This window comes from Tursiops truncatus, chromosome 1 (assembly GCF_011762595.2).
Source record: "Tursiops truncatus isolate mTurTru1 chromosome 1, mTurTru1.mat.Y, whole genome shotgun sequence".
NCBI lineage: Eukaryota > Metazoa > Chordata > Mammalia > Artiodactyla > Delphinidae > Tursiops > Tursiops truncatus.
Genome location: NC_047034.1, coordinates 37,936,097 through 37,956,158, shown reverse-complemented (window position 1 = coordinate 37,956,158; position 20,062 = coordinate 37,936,097). Strand labels below are relative to the sequence as shown.

The 20,062-nt window shown below is 46.7% G+C and overlaps 1 protein-coding gene across 1 annotated transcript in view; it reads left to right on the top strand.

Moving 5' to 3' along the window:
- The first annotated feature begins 479 nt into the window (after positions 1-479).
- LAMB3 (laminin subunit beta 3) overlaps positions 480-20,062 on the top strand; it is a 40,534-nt gene continuing 20,951 nt past the window's right edge. The window contains exons 1-5 of the mRNA XM_033852901.2: positions 480-629; positions 2,609-2,673; positions 3,479-3,633; positions 14,339-14,453; positions 14,978-15,051. Of these exons, the coding sequence (XP_033708792.1) occupies positions 2,646-2,673; positions 3,479-3,633; positions 14,339-14,453; positions 14,978-15,051 (372 nt within the window). The 5' untranslated portion in view covers positions 480-629; positions 2,609-2,645. The remainder of the gene's footprint in view (positions 630-2,608; positions 2,674-3,478; positions 3,634-14,338; positions 14,454-14,977; positions 15,052-20,062) is intronic.

Here is a 20,062-nt window from a genome sequence, read left to right as displayed (position 1 = left end):
CCATAGCGTTTTAATCCCCCAAGAAGCAGGGATTTTCCATTTTTTTGTTTTCCCTTGGGAGGGGTCTGGTGCTTTCCAGGGTCCTGGATGTTTGCATCTTCTTCCCTTCCAGCTCAGTGACCGGTCTGGGGCTATAACACCTTATATAGAAGCCCTGATCGTTGTGTTCTCTGCTTGGTCTTCTGTCCAGGGTGGTCCAGGACACCAGAGGAGGCTGACCTCTACGGGCCTTGGGAAAGTACCAAGTGCAGTGCCTGTCACAAATGCCAGTGTCCTTCCCCCACCCCCCACCCCTCTGCCAGGAATCCTGGTCTCCAAAGATCACTAACATTCCCCCCACAAGGCACCCACAGGCAGGCGGGTGCTGCCGAGCTTGCTGTTAGGCCTCTGGGACCGACCCACCTGCCCAGTCCTGTCTGGGGGTGAGGGTGAGGGTGCATGACTACAGATGGGCGTGCCAGCTGCCGGATTCCTGAGTCCCGCCCTGCAGTTGGTGACGCCCAGCCAGGACGTCTCCAGAGGTGAGGCCGGTTGTTTAAAACCTAGGAGCCAGGAGAGGGGACTCCCACATTCAAGGCGCGCTCTCAGAGAGGCGATCTGGAGAAAGAACCGCGGCAGCACGGAGTGAGGTACGTTACCTGCCTTCACCTGCCTGGTGGGGGCCGGATGCGGGACAAGGGTTGTGTATCTGGGTGTCTGGGGCCTGGTTGCAGGGCCTGATTCATTCCTCTTCCTGGGAACTCAGCTGAGCCAGCTAAGACCCAAAGGCTAGGTTTAATGTCTGCCACTGTTTGGATTTCTTTTTCACAACTGATAAGCATCTCAGTGACTTAGAAGAAAGCAGGTTCAGAGCTGGGGCTGAACACAAAGAGACAAGGAGAGGGTGGGCTGGCCCCACTAGAGCTCTTCTAAGGTCTGCCCAGAATGCCTAGTTCTGGGTGTGGGTGTGGTTCCAGCCCCTGGATGGGAGAGCAGAGATAGCGCTGGAGGAAGCCAGAAGATGGGTCTCCCTCTTAGGCCCCAACTGGCTGTGTGACCTCAGGCCACCTGTCTCTTCCCTGGGCCCCTGACTCCTCTGGTAGGGGATTGGAAGGAAAGATTTTGAAGTGTTAGGATATAGGATTTAAAGATGTAGGAGTGTCCCTGGTCCCCCCTTGCCCCTGCCTTTCCAACCCCCCATCCTTCCATCCCAGCCAGAGGAGTTTTGGGGCGTCATTGGAGCAGAGTGAGCATCTGATCCAAGGTAGAGGTGGGCGCTGCATGAACAGGGTGGGGCATTTGCCTCTAGGAGCCTTTGAGTATCCACCCCTAGCCTCCTTCAGAATCCTTGTTCTGTGGCCTCCCAACCCCCATGTCTCCTGTACAGCCCCAGCCCATCACTGGAGACATTTTGGGTTGCTTCCAGTTCAGATGAAATCCTCACTCACTTTTTTTTTTTTAATTTTCTTTTTTAAAGTTTTTATTAGAGTATAGTTGCTTTATAATGTTGTGTTAGTTTCTACTGTAGAGCAAAGTGAATCAGCCATCCGTATACATATATCACCTCATTTTTGGATTTCCTTCCCATTTAGGTCACCACAGAGCACTGAGTAGAGTTCCCTGTGCTATTAGTTATCTATTTTATACATAGTCTCAATAGTGTATATATGTGTATATATGTCAATCCCAATCTCCCAGTTCATCCCACCGCACCCCTTTCCCCTTGGTATCCATACGTTTGTTCTCTACGTCTGTGTCTCTATTTCTGCTTTGTAAATAAATCGTCTATACCAGTGTTTTCAGATTGCACATATATGCGTTAATACGTGATATTTGTTTTTCTCTTTCTGACTTACTTCACTCTGTATGACAGTCTCTAGGTCCAACCACGTCTCTACAAATGACCCAATTTTGTTCCTTTTTATGGCTGAGTAATATTCCATTGTGTATATGTGCCACATCTTTATCCATTCCTCTGCTTACTCAATTTTAAAGACTGCTAGGCCTGCCTCAATTTTAAAGACTGCTAGGCCTGCCTCAATTTTAAAGACTGCTAGGCCTGCCTTTCCATCATTTCCATCATGCTCAGCCCAGAGATGTGGCCAACACAGCCTCACTCTTGGGGTGGCTCTGTGTAGTACCGAAGACCATGCCAGTAGCAGGAGAGGGCTCAGCTCCAGGTCCTCAGCCTCTTTGACCCACTCATCGTTGCTCCTGTAGGTGGGCCAGGCCCTGAGAAAGGACACTTCTCTTTCCTGGGGAGGCATCAAGGCCCCAGACTTCTCCTGCAAAGGGTCCAGCTCTTTCCTGCTCCCCACGTTGTCCTTCTGACCATGTGGGGTAGGGCAGTGTCGATCCTCCTCCCCTCTATTTCAGAGGGGGAAGCTGGAGTCAGGGAGGGGGTGGCGTTATCCCAGGGCACCCTGGGAGTCACATGCCAGCTGGGACGGGGGCCAGGTCTCTGGCATTTTCCAAGTTTTTGGCTACAGATGCACCTGCTGCTCAGAAATGTCCTAGGTCAAGACCCTAGGTAAAGGCTTCTGAGAAAACATGAGTCCAGAAACAGAAAAGGGCTGGTGCACCCTAGGGATGTGCATGGTTTCACCCAGGCTGCTTTGCTCTGTTCCAGGTGAGGTCCTGGGTGGGGATCATCCCATTGGCTGAAGATGAGGCCGCTCCTTCTCCTGTATTTTGGTAAGTATCCCTTCCCATCCTTCCAGGCGCTTTCATATACCGGGGGGGGGGGGGGGGGGGACAGCCGTGGGTAGGAGGACGGTCTACCAAAGTGTGAGCATCACCGGTCACCCTGGGGCCTTTGGGTTTGGGACACTTGTCTACCGGGAGGTCCATGAGGTTTCTCTGTCCTGGGGGCCTTTGAAGAAGATGATTTGAGAGGCTCCCAAATGTCTTCTTGCTACCTGAGGGTGGTTTGTGGCTCCCCCAGTGCCCTGCATGGTTTATTTCCCATCCGGTCACTCTCAAGCTGGTCCCAGAGCCATCATGGCTTGAGTTCTTGATGCTCAGTGAATTGCAGCTGGGTACTCCCAAAGCATGGCAGGGTCACCTTTACAGATAAAGGAGCAGACAGAATGCAGGTATCTCCCAGTGCTCCACAAACAGCCAGCAGCCAGCGCTACTCTGGGCTGTTGACAGAGGCAAGTGAGGAGAGTTGTGGGCCATATCCTGGTGGCTGAGTGTGACTGCAGCTCTGTTCTAGAAAGCCACATGTGGATGCTACATTTCAGGATCATCCGGGCTTTTTAGTTGTCAGTGTTTCTACTTTCTATTTAGATTGGGGGCTACAGACTATAAAATCAGCTTTTTTAGCAAACAGCATCAGGATTGCGATTATTCCCACCACCAGCAGGTGGGAGCATGAAGAAGGTGGAGAAGAGGGTCTATTCTTGCCGATCGATGTCGGCTTCCCGGAGGCACACTGGGGTGGCCGGCTAGACCCTCTTCTCTCTAGGCTGCACCCCTGTACCCCCTGTGATTTCAGTCTTGCCCAGCGTCCTGTGTGCCCAGCAAGCCTGCTCCCGTGGGGCCTGCTATCCACCCGTTGGGGACCTGCTCATTGGGAGGACCCGGTTTCTCCGAGCTTCATCTACCTGTGGCCTGGCCAAGCCTGAGACCTACTGCACCCAGTATGGAGAGGTAGGCTCTTCCTCCATGGCTTCCGGGGGCTGGAAGAAGGCGAGCTGGGGGCGGGGTGGGGAAGCCTGCCATCTGTTCACTGAATACTTAGAGTGGACTTGGTATCAGCTTAGATCCACGCGCTGTGGGGAGTGCAAGAAAAGCGTTAAGACCGGATCTCTGCCTCTAAGGAATTTTCACCTTGTTGGGCAAGAGAAAATGTACTCAGAACTAGCGGAATAGCTCCTTTCTCTCTTTTGCTTGATAGAGCTGGAGTTTTTCTCAGCCCTTGGGCCTGGGCAGGACAGTTTCCAAGTCTCGGGAATAAGCAATCAGATAGATGGGGACCCTTTAGGTGCGTGGAGTGTAAGGCGCCATCTTTGGTGGACAGCGTCAAGGCTGGTGGAGCACAGAAGCTGGGATGTGTGCAAGGCTTGTGTTCTTGCTGAAGGGGGAACCGAGCTGTGCCACGGCCCCTCCCTTGCTGCCATCTCTTTGGCTAGTGTTGGGGAAAGGGTGTGGCTGGAGCTACCGAATGATTATAGGCTGGAATTTATCCTTCTATGTTTTGCAGTCATCACGTATGACTTACCTCTCAGCCTCTGCATGTTTGGTCCACATGTTTCACCACTCCGGGAGAAGTGGGAGACGTTTTTTTTGTAGAATTTTTTTTAATTAAAAAAATTTTTTTGAAGTATAGTTGACTTACAATGTTGTATTAGTTTCAGGTGTATAGCAAGGTGATTGAGTTATATTCTTTTTAAGATTCTTTTCCATTGTAGGTTATTATAAGACATTGAACATAGTTCCCTGTGTTATACAGTAGGTCCTTGTTGGTTATCTGTTTTATATATAGCAGTGTGTATCTGTTAATCCCAACCTCCTAATTTATCCCTCCCCCCCCTGCGCTGGGGAAATATTCAAATTAAAGGGCACAGATCAGTGAGACAAACAAGGAAGTGACTTGAGGTTAGCAAGGAGGTTCAGTGGCTCAGCTGATAGGAAACGAGCTGAGCAAATCCAGGCACTGGAACTCTTTGACCTACGTCAATTATCATCACCCGTTTAGGCAACTGATTTTTTTCAAAGATCCATTGTGATTCTTCTTCTACTTTGCCTCTGGACCTTTCTGGTAGGAACTTTGGTTTTCTTTTCTTTTCCCTTCAACAAGGTTGGGGTCTTTCCTTGCTCCTTGTGTTTACCAAGGTGGAAATCACTCAGTGTTTTCTTGTTTCCCAGCTGCCTGTCTCATTTGGCCATTTTTCTGCCCTCAAAACACAGGTTTGGACAAAGGGAAGAGTGAGGGAGTGGTTTTCCCTTGAGCCTCTGCTTCTCTTGGGGTAATAAGACAGAGAGAGAAAGGGAGTGAGAGAGATTAATGGCCATGAAGGAGGCTTGGGTTGTCTGTGGTTTCCTCCTTCTGGGTCCTTGTCCTCAGGACCATGGAGATGGTATCTGATCCCATCTCTGGCCTCACTGTCCTTCCAGTCCCCAGTGTCCTTTTGGTCACTTTTTAATCATAGGTGGTACTGCATAGTGGCTTTGGAGGTGCTGAGCAGAGATGGCTGTGGTTTCTGCATCTCACCCACTTGGATGTGGGAAAGCCCATTTGACAGTGTTGGGTAAGATGGCCAGCACCAGGCGAGTCCTCCCTGTGAGCCCAGATTACTCCACAAGCATCAGGAGACCTGGCAGTATTGAATTTCTAGGCAACAGAATGGTTTTAGTTGCTGCCTTCCCACACATACTCCAATCTTGTGCCACTGAGCCATGTCTAAAATTTTCAGGGAGTCCTCTGCTGATTCCCTTCCTTGGGCTGATCCGTCTTCTGGGATGGGAAGCAAGGAGAGATCATACACATCCCCTGTGTTGGGATGTTCCTCGGCCACAGCCCTGTCTGGACAGCCTCTTTCCCTCTAGGCTGGGCTTTTGGCTTCATCCTAACCTGCCCTCTGCCTCTCTCAAATGCCCCAGGGAGCCAACTGCTTCCCTTGCTCTTAAGCAGCCCCTTGAGGGAAAAACTGGGTGCTTGCAAAAGAGAAGTCTAGACTTTTGAAACCATGGGGATGGATAAATCTCAGCTATTTTGGTGCTGTGAAAGTTGAGAAGCATTGGTTCTTTTCTTCCTTTTTCTATGAGGGGGAATAAATCCATGTAACCTCTTGGAAGAGTGGAGGATAGGGCATCTTGAGTGCAGTGTGTAGCCCCAGGTCTGCCACTAACTTGTGGTGCGATCTTGGGCAAAATATTACCCCTCTCTAAGTCTTGCTTTCCTCTTCCATGAATGAGTGTTAGAGAAATGGTCTTTAGGGTCGCTCTTTGCTCCAATTTTCTTTGGGAATGAGCTGCCTGCTGAGACCCAACTTCTCTCCCCCACTTGTCTCCTCTCTGCCTTTTCTGATTTCTCTTTCCTTCTCCCTTCCCCACCTAACCACCTAGAGGCCACTGGTTTGCCAGCAGTAAAGACACACGCTAAAGGCACAGATACCCCTCTGTACAGGTGTACCCTGAACCCTCACTTGGTGCAGGGGCAGCTGTGTGATGAAAACTAGGAATCCAGATTTAACTCTGATGAGTTCCAATTTCAGTTTTTAAGTTTATTTTATTATTAAATGATATTATAGTAACTATAACTTATTAAGCACATATTATATGTCTCAGGCACTATACTAAGAGTTTTATATAAATTATCTCAATTAATTTTCACAATACTCCATCAGGTGGCTCTTATTATCCCTGTGAGTTATTGGGAAAGTTTGGGTATGTGCTGGGACCCCCAAACTTCTGATGGAAACACATAGGTATTGAGTTTTCTCAGTAGTTAGAGATGGGGGTGCAGTGGCCAGCCTCAGTTGGAAGGGAAGGTGGCATGGTGCAGAGCTGCATTCCTAGGGCCTGCCCCTTCAGTCCCCCTGCATCCCTGTCTACCAGCTCCCACCTCCACATACATACCTTCCTTAAGTCATAGCCTCTGGTTACTGCCTCTGTTCTATTTTCATGCAGGGGTGACATGGTGAGCCCTGAGCCCAGTAAAAATCACCCAGCACCTGTTGCCTGCCTGCCTACTGGTATGGCATGAATGTAAGTGCATTAGGGATTTATGACTCTTGGACATTTTAGCATTGCTCGCTGCCCCCTGCCAACCCTGAGGAAACTCAGGAGCAGTGGGGACTCCTTCCTCTTCCAAAATTGTCTCTCCCAGCTCCTGATCTCAGAGTGTGGCTCCTTTCTCGTGGGTCAATCTTAGCCTGTTAGTATGTCACCTCTTCTGCCTAATTTTGTCTCACTGGCTCAATCCTATTGGCCTTGAGGGCCGGCTTCTATGGGTTTTGGGTCCATATTGCAGCCTTGACAATGGACATACGACTTGGCCAGCTTTGCCTTGTGCGCCCACCCCAACCCAGCTTTGCCCTTCTGGGCCTACCTGCCTTGACTACCCGTTAACTGTCCAGGCTTGAACCCAGGCTAGACTTTATCAAAATGGCCCGAGGCTGCAGTCCCACCCTGTCCCCTGGCTCTCTCTCTTCCAGCTCCTAGGTAACCTGAATAAACTCACTGCACCGTTTTTCCCTAAAACCCAAGGCATGAATGAAAATGTCTGTGATGTCTCCCTACCCTCATTCTCGTCTGTGCTTCCTCTGAGCCTTAGTTCTTCATTTGAAAAATAGGAATAATGACAGCACCCACTTCAAACAGTTGTTGTGAGGACTGTATAAAGGAAGAAGCCAAGTGACCACTGGGCTGGTGTCTGGAAGATGCTAAATGTCCCATCCCCCTCTCCCCACCCCCCCGGGGACCTGTGTCCGCATGCAGGGGCCTCCGCATCTGTGAATCATGCTCCTGAGCTCTTCTTCCTGGATCAGGACACACACTCGCATACTTATTGATTTTTTTGTTTTTGTTTTTTGTGGTACGCGGGCCTCTCACTGCTGTGGCCTCTCCTGTTGCGGAGCACAGGCTCCGACGCGCAGGCTCAGCGGCCATGGCTCACGGGCCCAGCCGCTCCGCGGCATGTGGGATCTTCCCGGACCGGGGCACGAACCTGTGTCCCCCGCATCGCCAGGTGGACTCTCAACCACTGCGCCACCAGGGAAGCCTCGCATACTTATTGAAATCAAACTGCCCTTGGGCCAGCCCACTTTCTGCTTCCAAGGTGACCGCTGCCCATCTGATTTGCAGTGGGCTGCTGGGAAATCTGGAAGTGGTCGTGGTTAATGAAGTCACCCGACTGGGGGTAAAGACTCTCTAGGTCTGGTCCTGGCTCTGACACTTAAAATAGGAACGTGACCTCAAGAAGGTCATGGTTTCTGTCTAGACCACCATTTCCCCATTCATGAAATGAAGGAGTTGGGTTAGTCAGCCTTTGTTTGTTCAGCTCTAACATCTCTGCCAACTTCTGGCTGGGCTGTATGTGACCCTGAGGGTTGGCCATTGTCTCTGTCAGGTGGGTGCTGGCAGAGGCTGAGCCATGACCTTCAGTCATCTCTGGGCTGGTGCACGCTCCCTGGGAACCAGTGGGTTTCGCCAGGAAGTTTTCCAGCCCTGATTTCTGCTCCTGACAATGTCTTCTCCAATGTTGTGTCTGTTCCCTTAAATGCTTTATTTATCTCCCACTCCCTCCCTTTCTGGGGAAAAACTTAATTACCCAGCTGCCTTCATAACAGTCTTACACAGTGCATTCCTCAGGTTAATTAGCTGTGTAAACCAAACAGCTGTCATTTTTATCTCTTGGAAACAAGCTAAGGAGCAGTAGCCAGTTGACGTCCCCTCCTCCACACACACACACGTGCACACACACAAACACAGACATGCACAGAAGCACACTCACACCCACAGGCACACACCCCGACAACCACTGCCTTTCTGTGTTTGAAAGTCATCTGTTTTCTTGACGTTTAGCATGGCTAATGTGTAGGCAGAGGATGTGACGATGTGAGGATGTGTTTATATCCATCCTGAGGTCCTTGTCCTCCGCTCACAGAGGACTTTGAGCCTGTCTCTGACCAGAATATCTGCCCTCCTATTTCCCAGAAGTTCTTAGCATGTATGAAACTTTCAAAGCTCCTACCATTGGGGATTTATTCTTTTGGATGAAGCATCGTTGAGCTCTTTGTTTAAAATGCAGACACCCTTGGGGAAGGCATCTTGTTAATCTATCATCATTTATATTTCAGGAAGGGTTTGCTTATCAGAAAATTAGCTGTGGCTTTTGCAAAGGGCCCTAAGAGAATAAGACCCAGAATGAGTAAGTTTTGAGGGGATAGAAGAAAAGGGACACTTAGAGAAAGAGTTGGATCAGAGGGAAGCAAAACTTGGGCTGTGAAATGTGAGATTTTGGGGTCCTGGCTGTTATGGGTTGGGGATTGTGGCTTGTGGGGTTAAAAGAGGGAAGAGAGTGGAAAAGTGAGATGGAAACCTGGACACAAATGTGAGTGGCCTCATGACTTTGCTGGCCTGGCTTCTCATCCCCTTGCTCCTTGGGTCAATTTCCTAGAAGCTCTCTGGGTAGTGTCTTGCAGACCTACCTTGCTTCTTTGCTCTCAGGGGCTATAGGAATCATTGTCACTGGTAGAGCTTTCAGAGGTCCAGGAATGCAAACCATCTCTCTGCAATCAGGTCTAGGGGGATAATTCTGTTTCTGTAGAAGTCTGGGCTGAGGTTGAGGCTGCCCTTACTAGGGGAGAAGAGAGGGAACATCCTGAAAACCAACTCTAGTCCCTGCAAGTTCCCGTGGTTGCCACGTGACCTCTGTGTCTCTTGAAGCGGAATACGATGAGAAGGTTTGGAGGCAGAGAGCCTGGGAGAGGAATCCCTCCTTCTTCTCTTCCTAGCCCTGTGGATTTGGACACATTTCTCAGCTTCTCTAAGACTTGCTTTCCTAATCTGTCAGATGAGGATACCCACCATTTAATATAATATACCTACCTCAGAGGTTTTAGAAGCATAAAATGAGATAATGTATGTATAGTGCTCAGGACAGAGCCTGGTGCAGTGTAATTTTGGGGTGTGTGGCATTCATCATCTCTGTCATCAACTTTAGAATTGAGCTATCTAAATTTAGTTCAGATGGAGATGAGGGCTCTGTTGAGTTAAGGCTTTGGTCAAGATGTTACTTCAGGACAGTGCCTCCTCCCACCTGGCACCATAACAGGTCTCGATTTTTAAAATTCCCTGGCAATATCCACTGACATAGGAATGGTAAGGCCTGTGGATCATAGTGGGGTCTAATGGAGGCCTTGCTGACCAAGGTCTGAGGGTCCCCTCTTCCCCTGCCCACTTTGCTGGGAAGAGTGTTTCTCTAGTACAGTGTTGGGCCAATGTCTTATTTTTCTCTTGCTTCTTTTGCATTCTTGTTTGGAGTGTGTTTAACCTCTGAGCAGATAAGCTGGAGTGGGGGAGAATTGTAATAGCATGTTAAAGCAAGAAGGAGCTTCGTTATCTCATCCCCCCCCTGCATTTTACCAATGAGGAAGGTGAAGCGGAGGGAATGCCCTTCTTGTAGGCAGCTGCATTTTTTTTTTTTTTTTGGCGCTGGCTTTCTTTTGGCCCTGGCTGGCAGCCATGACCCTGACTACAGCTCCTTAGATAGACACAGGCAGTCTCTGACTTGCTTGTGGGAGGGAGTTGGACCACGTATAACCAGAGCCTGTTTTCCTATTTTCCCCCGGAATTAGCTCCATGTTCTGCAAAAGCACAGAGCTTTGATTTGCATTGCTTTCCCTTTTCCACCCTCTCCATTGTGATTCGGGCTCCCACTGGCTCTTGCTCTCTCCTTTGCCCCCGCCATAGCTCTCTGGGAGGGTTTGTCTTCCGGCCAGACGGCTGAGCTTCTAGAAAGCTCCAGGATAAGGGAAAAGGCCCAGTCTTTCCAGACTGAGGGGAACAGGAGCCAAACTGGCTGGAAGCCTGACAGGCTGAATTGATAACAATGCTGTGTCTCTGAAGTAGCACAGCCAGGGGGTTGCTGGCCAAGTGACCCCAGAGAGAGAGGCAGCTGCAGCTGGGAGAGACAGAGGAATGTAACACATATGAAAGGAGGAGCCTCATGTTGAGAACCACACACACACACACACACACACACACACACACACACTCTTATACACATACTACCTATAGACATACAAGAATAAAAAAGAAGGGAAACTGAGGCCCAGAGAAGAGAGGGAAGAAATTGGCAGCTTGCCTTCATGTGGGCTTCTGCCATAAGCCACCCTATTTCAGGCCTCCATCCCTCTAGCTGGTTGACAAGCAGATCTCCTTAAAATACCTGTCCCAAGCCTTATGGCTTAGCCTGTTTCTGAGGGTTGAGATAATCCCTCCTCTAGCTATGTTACTGTGATAAGCGGCACATAGATGTTAAGCTCATGAGGCCATCTGATCCCTCCATCATTGTCTGAGCACGTGGAAGGCAGGTGGAGAAGGTGTGGGATACCCCAGACTGGCTGTGAAGACAAGGTGCAGGCAGGGTAACAAGCCCACGCTGAGTACCCTGGGCCTTTTTAGTTTGTTTTGCTTTACAATAATGCCTGAATATAAAAGTTAATATATATCCAAGGCATCAAAGTTTAAAATTATTAAAAAAAGAACAAAGAAAAAAAGTTACCCGTAATGCCATTTCCCAGAGATATTAGGTTAAAACTGTATGCAGTTGCCACTTTTGTTGGTCAAGATGGCTGAATATCGGCCATTTCATTTGGTTCAACCTAATGTATCGGTGTATTTCCTTCCACATATTTTCTATTCCTTCAAGAATATATATTTGTGATCATGACATGTATACAAGCTTATGCCCAACTTTTTTTCAGAGAACATGATATCTTTTTTTGTAAAACATTATAATGTAAACATTTCCCCCATGCAATGAAAACCTTTCTCTCAACAGTCTTTTTAATGGTACGTAATATTGCACCATTTGGGAATATCAACGGCATTTCCCCAGTCCCATGTTGAGCTGTTCTAGCTCCTGTGTCCCATGGCCCAAGGGAAGAAACTGGGCCTCGTTTCTGGCATTCTTTTGGCCAGGGAACAGGCTGGGATCAGTTCCCAACAGAGCAGGGGGGTCTCTGGTGACAGGTCGCCGGAAGGCAGCTGGCCCTCGTCTCTCTGCAGGACGTGCTGAGTGCAGATGGAGGATGGGCAGTGGAAAAGTTTGCCTCTGAGAGGCTGGCCAGAATGGGGAGAAGGGCATGCTTGCTGCCAGGGACCAAAATAGGATGCTAGAGGAGACTCAGATTCCAGCAAGAGGTGTCTTTTGCCCAGACAGGATTATTTTAAATGCTCAGGTATTTATTTTAGCCACTGACACATCTGCAGTCTCCGAGTTAACTGAACTAGGTTAGCCTGACAGGCCAGCTTTCTTCCCAGAGTGCTTTCTCTGTCTGAGGCTCTGCCATGGTCAGCCTCAGGGTCAGACCAAGCCCTTTGGGTGAGACAGAAATTGTCACCCTTTACCGTGTTTCCCACAATGTCTGTGCATCCAGGTGGTTTCCTAGTGGAAATGAGAGGATGACAGAGAAGGAGGGAGGGAGAGAGAAAGAGAAGAGCAAGGAAGAGGTGGGGATGGGAGGGGAGGAGGAGAAGAAGAGAAAGATGTAAGGAGGGACCCTGTCTGGTGCTGGCGCTGGCTATCAATCAACAGGAAAGTCACATAGCCTCTTGGAACCTCAGCTTTCTCACATGTGAAATGGGAATAATATTACCACGTAGGGTGGTTGTGAGGCTTAAATAGGTTATTGCACTGAAACCCCTGATACAGTACCTGGCACATGGTAAGTGCGCCAATCACTTAATACTGATATTTGTCACCTCCTCACTCCCTCGCCCCTCCTTTTAAACTCCCAGGAAGGGAGAGTCTAGCAATAATGTAAATGAAAATGCCAGCTTTTACTGAGCATTCACTATTCATTCAAAAAGTATTTGTAGAGGGCCTACTAAGTGCTGGGCACTTTGCTAAGCACTGGGATACAGCATAAAGGAAAGTAAGTTCTGCCCTCATGGAGTCTACATTCTAACAGGGGGAGGCAGACAGTAAACAAACACTGTGGGCAAATAAATTGACAGTAAAAGAACAATACGTCAAGTGGGGATAGTACTATGGAGAAAAATGTAGCAGGGCAAGGGATGGACAGTGGGTGCTGTTTTATATAAAGCATATGTGCCAGCCATTATAAGAACATTGAACATTCCCCCAATATTGTTTTTTTATATTTCGTAATCATTTTTAATTCTATTTCATATTATTTTCCATTATAGTTTATTACAAGAGATTGACTATAGTTCCCTGTGCTATACAGCAGGACCTTGTTGTTTATCTAGTTTATATAGAGTAGTTTGTATCTGCTAATCCCAAACTCCTAATTTATCCCTTCCCCTCCTTCCCCTCTGGTAACCATAAATCTGTTTTCTATGTCTGAGTCTGTTTCTGTTTCGTAAGTAAGTTCATTTGTATCATACCAAAAATTACTGTTTAATAAAGCACTTTGGGACATGACGAGGACACCTCCAAGTACCAGGAAGGGTACTTGTTTTGCAGATTGGAGGTGGGAGCTGGAAAGTGGGGTGGGAAGCAGAGGCTCACAGAGCCAGGACTCCTGCCTCCCCTCCTGCATCCTCCACTGTTCCAGGGTTTGTCAACAGCGCAGGGGGAAGAGTGGTGTCGGGTGAGGAGTTTCTATAACTCAAGGCACAGACTCAGCCTGTTAACTCAATCCCTCTGGGACTGAGCTGTCAGCTTCACCAGTTCAGCAGACATCACTCGTTCTGAACATCGGCTTCCTTAGCTTAGTGCCTTCCCTGGACAGCGCAGAGGTTCAGGGGCTAGAAGGCCTCAGAGAAGGCTGCCTGAGCTTTCCCCTGGTTCTGGTGGGTGGAGGCTTAGGGGAACGCAGAGGCAGGAGGTGTGGGGAGGTACACTGGTCCTTACCCAAAGGAACTCACAGGTCAGGGAGGTTCTCGTCCAAGCCTTGCTTTTACATGTGGGTCAATTGGGAGCCCTCTGAACAGTATTCTTTCTCCTGGGCACAAGGTTTGGGACCATGGTTACTCAGGGAAAATAGGTTTGATGTGTGTTGCATGAGGGACCTGGGGTAAGGTCATGGTGTCTCTGTGAGGTGTGCACGTGTGCGCACGTGCACACACATTTGCGCACGTATGTACAAACTGAAAGAACAAGGACCATGTTCTCTGGCTGTATTCTTCTTCTTGGTCATCTCTGCCCTGCTCTGGAGCCCATGGGGTTCAGTTTTTTCCCTTGTTCTTTTTTCCTGTCCCCTCTTCCTAATCCTTAGAAACTTGACTTTCCCCAGGCTGCCAGAATTAAGTGAGATGAGCTATAAAACTCTCTAGCCTACACATAGCACATAGCAGATGTTAAATTAATGTGAGCTTCTCTTTTTTTCTTCTTTTTGCTCTTAGCACCCTTTTCAAATTTCTCTTTGGGGCAATGTCACATACGAAAATTATTTTTTCTCTACCACCTCATACCACTTTCCCAATTACAACCTCTATTTACTATTTACTTAGCTATGTGTTGGGGGGGACCCAAAGGACGTAAATGAAAAGATGAACAGTAGCCTTGTTTTGAGAGGTTGATCCTTCCAAGTGTATTAATGAAATCAATGGATCCCCAAGGGTAGCATTTCCATGGAGAGAATGTTCTGGGCTCTCAGGATACAAGTGGGGAATTCTCACTGGCCCTCTTAGTCTCTGGCATCTCTTTGTCCCACAGTGGCAGATGAAATGCTGCAAGTGTGACTCCAGGTTGCCTCACAATTACAACAGTCACCGAGTGGAGAATGTGGTCTCGTCCTCGGGCCCCATGCGCTGGTGGCAGTCACAGAATGGTAAGGACCTGCCACAGCCTCCAGGGGCCCAAACATGTGGAGGCTCCCACAGGATGGGGAGGGTGCCCGGGAGCCCTTTGGGGTTCCCAGGGCTTTCTTATTGTAGTGGGATGTGGGTGGTTGACAAGCAGAACCTTCTCTCTTTGTATTTGAGGTCTTTCAGATGCTGTAGGTAGAAGAATTTATTGGAGGTTAATGAAAGGGTCAGAAGAGAGAGAAATGCCTTAATTTCATTCTACTTAGTCACAGTGGGCTTGCTGATGGAACTGAGCTTTGCGAACAGATTTGTGTCGAACAGAGGAGTTGAAACTCTTTAAGGTTTTAAGGGCATCAAGTGATGGTGGGAAGGAAATTTGGCCAAGAAGAGATAGGATCTTGAATAGGTGATAGTAAGTAGAAACATATTGGTACCCCTCTTCTCTGAGAGGGAAATTGGAAAATCAAGGTTAGAGAGTTTCTGATTTCCTAGAGCCTGGGAAGGTAGAAATCCTCTGCTCTAAAGTTTCTACGTTTTGTCTTTCCAGATGTGAGCCCTGTCTCTCTGCAGCTGGACCTAGACAGGAAATTCCAGCTTCAAGACATCATGATGGATTTTAAGGTGTGCTTCCTGGGCATGGCAGTGGTTAGGAGAGGGGGACTCTGGGCTGTGTGGGCGTGGACTCATGGGGAGCACAGGGTCCTTGTCTCCTCAGGCTGGAGGTGATGGTACCACATGCTGAGTGGGCCTCCCTTCCCCAGGCTGAGGTGACACTTACCCTGAGCCTGTATCATGGTGACAGCAGAGGTACCCCTTCTGGGAGAACAGTGACGCCTCCACCTTCCTTGTCTTGGCTGTGTGGTGCTTATATATCCTCTCCCTCTTTGCATCCTCCACTCTTAGCCCATCTAATGTATTCAGCTCTGCCAAGACCAATTGTATAAAGCCTGGCCACTTACTATACAGTTGCGTTTTCTTGGTATACTCTGTTTTAATAACTTTACTGATGAGATTGAGTTTAACAGACAACCAAGAACTGGCCCATCCTCATATAAGATGTGCTTTTGGAGCAATCTACTCATTCAGTGCTATTACTTTTCAGACTCTGCTTTTAGACTAGCCTTTGGAGATGTGCCTTTTGGAGGGAACATTTTCGTTCATTACTGACAGGACTTTTTTTTTTTTTCCTTTTCCTTTTCCTAATATCCTATGTGACTGAGGAAGTTGCTCTAAGAACATTGCCGCAAGAATAGGTCAAAAGTATTTTGAGGAATTCTAGTGCCATTTGAACAAATGCTTAGTCCCTAACAGTGACAACTTCTAAGGGAAATATTCATTTGGATGGATACTGGTAGTCTCATTGCTTTGTCATCATTCACCCATTCATTTATTTGTCCATTCTTGCTACACACATATTGAACACTGATTATATGCTGTTATAAAAGATGACTAAAACTAGATCACGATCCTCTAGTTGCTTTGGTATATGTAGGGAAGATAAAGAACCAGTAGCAAGACAGTGGGATGTGTGCTCTGATGTTGGTAAGAAGAGGTGCTAGAGAGCCCAGGAGGGGGACCTCCAGCTTGATCTGTCTTTGGGGGAGTGGATCAGAGAATACACCCAGGGGAAGATGAAACTTCCTAGGCCAGTAATATCCAGGTGAAGGGTAAGTTCATTCCAGGCAAAGAGAACAGCAAAGTGCAAAGGCCAGGAGGCAAGAGGCAAGAAGGTATATAATTGGGGGAAGGGGACAAAGGAATGCACGTAGGGTCTGGTGGGGCAAATATGTATACGGTAGTGAGAGGTAGGGATGTGGAAGGCTACAAACTGATGAGAGATGAGTTTACAGATGTAAATGGGGAGGGAGGAAAGTAGGTGAAAGATTCATCTATTCATTCAACAGATGTACTAACTGCCTACTATGTGCTAGATGGTGGGGGTACACTGTGAACAAGATAGACAAGGTGGAGGAATTCCCTGGTGGTCCAGTGGTTAGGACTCTGTGCTTCTGCTGCACCACTGCAGAGGGCACCTGTTCAATCTCTGGTTGGGGAACTAAGATCCCGCAAGCCATGCAGTGTGGCCAAGAAAAAAAAAAACAGACAAGGGGGTCTATGGTTTACTGTAGTGGTTCTCCAGCAGGGAATATTTTGCAGTTTATAGAAAAAATTTTGGTTGTCACAGCTGTCAGTATGCTATTGACATTTAGTGAGAAGAGGTCAGGGATGCCGCGTAGCATCCTAAAATGACAAGCACTGACCCCATGGCAAGGAATTATTCACCTCCAAATATTAACAGTGTCAAGTTTGGGAAACCCTGGTCTGGTAGGAGGAAAATAAAAAGCAGGAAACCAACAAATAAATAATTGGAAATTGTGTGACATTTACGAAGGAAACAAATGAGATCTTGGAATAGGAAATGATGGGGTGGGGTGGGCAGAGTGTGGGCAGAAGAATGCATGTTAGATAGGTATAAAATCATCTCTGTGAGGAAGTGACATTTAAGCTGAGAAGAAAAGATGTGGAGGAACCCACGAGGGGGAGGAGTATTCCAAGCAGAAGAAACAACATGAACAAAGGCTCTGAAGAGGGAATGTGACTGAGGGCTTGAGGAGATGGAGGTGCACAGTGACATGAGACGGGGTGAGGGAGCAGGGCCCTCTTCAGCCATGGTCAGGAGTTCAGATTTATTCAAGAACAGTGGGCAGAAATTTTGTATCCTTCAACCTTACCAAATTCATTGATTAGTTCTAGTAGTTTTCTGGTGGCATCTTTAAGATTATCTACGTATAGTATCATGTCATCTGCAAACAATGACAGCTTTACTTCTTCTTTTCCAATTTGCATTCCTTTATTTCTTTTCCTTCTCTGATTGTTGTGGCTAAGACTTCCAAAACTATGTTGAATAAGAGTTGTGTGAGTTGACATCCTGGTCTTGTTCCTGATCTTAGAGGAAATGCTTTCAGCTTGTCACCATTGAGTATGATGCTTGCAGTGGGTTTGTCATATATGGCCTTTATTATGTTGAGGTAGGTTCCCTCTGTGCCTATTTTCTGTAGAGTGTTTATCATAAATGGGTGTTGAATTTTGTCAAAAGCTTTTTCTACATCTATTGAGGAAATACTCCCATTTACCACTGCAACAAAAGGAATAAAATACCTAGGAATAAACCTGCCTAAGGAGGTGAAAGACTTGTGCTCAGAAACCTATAAAACACTGATGAAAGAAATCAAAGATGACACAAACAGATGGAGAAATAAACCATGTTCTTGGATTGGAAGAATCAGTATTGTGAAAATGACTGTACTACCCAAAGCAATCTACAGATTCAGTGCAATCCCTATCAAACTACCAATGGCATTTTTCACAGAATTAGAACAAAAAGTCTTACAGTTCGTATGGAAACACAAAAGACCCTTAATAGCCAAAACAATCTTGAGAAAGAAAAATGGAGTTGGAGGAATCAGGCTCCCCAACTTCAAACTATACCACAAAGCTACAGTAATCAAGACAGTATGGTACAAAAACAGAAAAAGCTACAGTAATCAAGACAGTATGGTACAAAAACAGAAATATAGATCAATGGTACAGGATGGAATGCCCAGAGATAAACCCACGTACATATAGTCACCTAATTTACAACAAAGGAGGCAAGAACATACAATAGAGAAAAGACAGCCTCTTCAATAAGTGGTGCTGGGAAAACTGGACAGCTACATGTAAAAGAATGAAATTAGAACACTACCTAACACCATACACAAAAACAAACTCCAAATGGATTAAAGACCTAAATGTAAGACCAGACACTATATAACTCTTAGAGGAAAACATAGGAAAAACACTCTGACATAAACTACAGCAAGATCCTTTTTGACCCACCTCCTAGAGTAATGGAAATAAAAACAAAAATAAATAAATAGGACTTAATTAAACTTAAAAGCTTTTGCACAGCAAAGGAGACCATAAACAGGACAAAAAGACAACCCTCAGAATGGGAGAAAATATTTGCAAATGAAATAACAGGCAAAGGATTAATCTCCAAAATATATAAACAGCTCATGGTGCTCAATATCAAAAAATAAACAATCTAATTAAAAAATTGGTGGAAGGCCTAAAAAGACATTTTTCCAAAGAAGATACACAGATTGCCAACAAACACATGAAAGGATGCTCAACATCACTAATCATTACAGAAATGCAAATCAAAACTACAATGAGGTATCACCTCACGCTGGTCAGAAAGGCCATTATCAAAAAATCTAGAAACAATAAATGCTGCAAAGGGTGTAGTGAAAAGGGAACCCTCCTGCACTGTTGGTGGGAATGTAAATTGATACAGCCACTATGGAAAAACAGTATGGAGGTTCCTTAGAAAACTAAAAATAGAACTACCATATGACCCAGCAATCCCACTACTGGGCATATACCCTGAGAAAACCATAATTCCAAAAGAGACATGTACCACAATGTTCATAGCAGCACTATTTACAATTGCCAGGACATGGAAGCAACCTAAGTGTCCATCGACAGATGAATGGATAAAGAAGATGTGGCCCATATATACAATGGAATATTACTCGGCCATAAAAAGAAATGAAACTGAGTTATTTGTAGTGAGGTGGATGGACCTGGAGAGTGTCATACAGAGTGAAGTAAGTCAGAAAGAGAAAAAAAAAATACTGTATGCTAACGCATATATATGGAATCTAATAAAACAGTACTGATGAACCTAGTTGCAGGGCAGAAATAATGATGTAGACATAGAGAATGGACTTGAGGACACAGGGTGGGAGGGGGAAGGAAGCTGGGGTGAAGTGAGAGTAGCATCGACATATATACACTACCGAATGTAAAACAGCTCGTGGGAAGCAGCAGCATAGCACAGGGAGATCTGCTTGGTGCTTTGCGGTGACCTAGAGGGGTAGGTTAGGGAGGATGGGAGGGAGGTTCAAGAGGGAGGGGATATGGGGACATATGTATATATATGGCTGATTCACCTTGGTGTACAATAGAAACTAACATAGTATTGTGAAGCAATTATACTCCAGTAAAGATCTATTAAAAAAAAAATAGTGGGCAGAGGACTTGAATAGGTAATTCTCTAAAGAAGACATACAAAGGGCCAACAGGTACATGAACAGATGCTCAACATCATTAGCCATCAGGGAAATGCAAGTCAAAACCACAATGAGATGTCATTTCACACCTGTCAGAATAGCCATCATCAAAAAGGTAAGGAATTCCCTGGTAGCCTAGTGGTTAGGCTTCTGGGCTTTCACTGCTGTGGCCTGGTTTCAGTCCCTGGTTGGGAAACATCCTGCAAGTCCCATGGTGCGGCCAAAGAAAAAAAGATGAGATAAGTGTTGGTGAAGGTGTGGAGAAAAGAGAATACTTGTGCACCATTAGAGGGAATGTAAATTGGTGCAGCCACTACGGAAAACAGTATGAAGTTTCCTCAGAAAGTTAAAAAAATAAATCTACCATATGATCCAGCAATCCTACTTCTGGGTATATATTGGAAGGAAATGGAATCACTTTTTCAAAGAGATATCTGTAACTCCCGTGTTCATTGCAATGTTATTCACAATAGCCAAGATATGAAAACAATGTAAGTGTCAGTCAGTGGATGAAT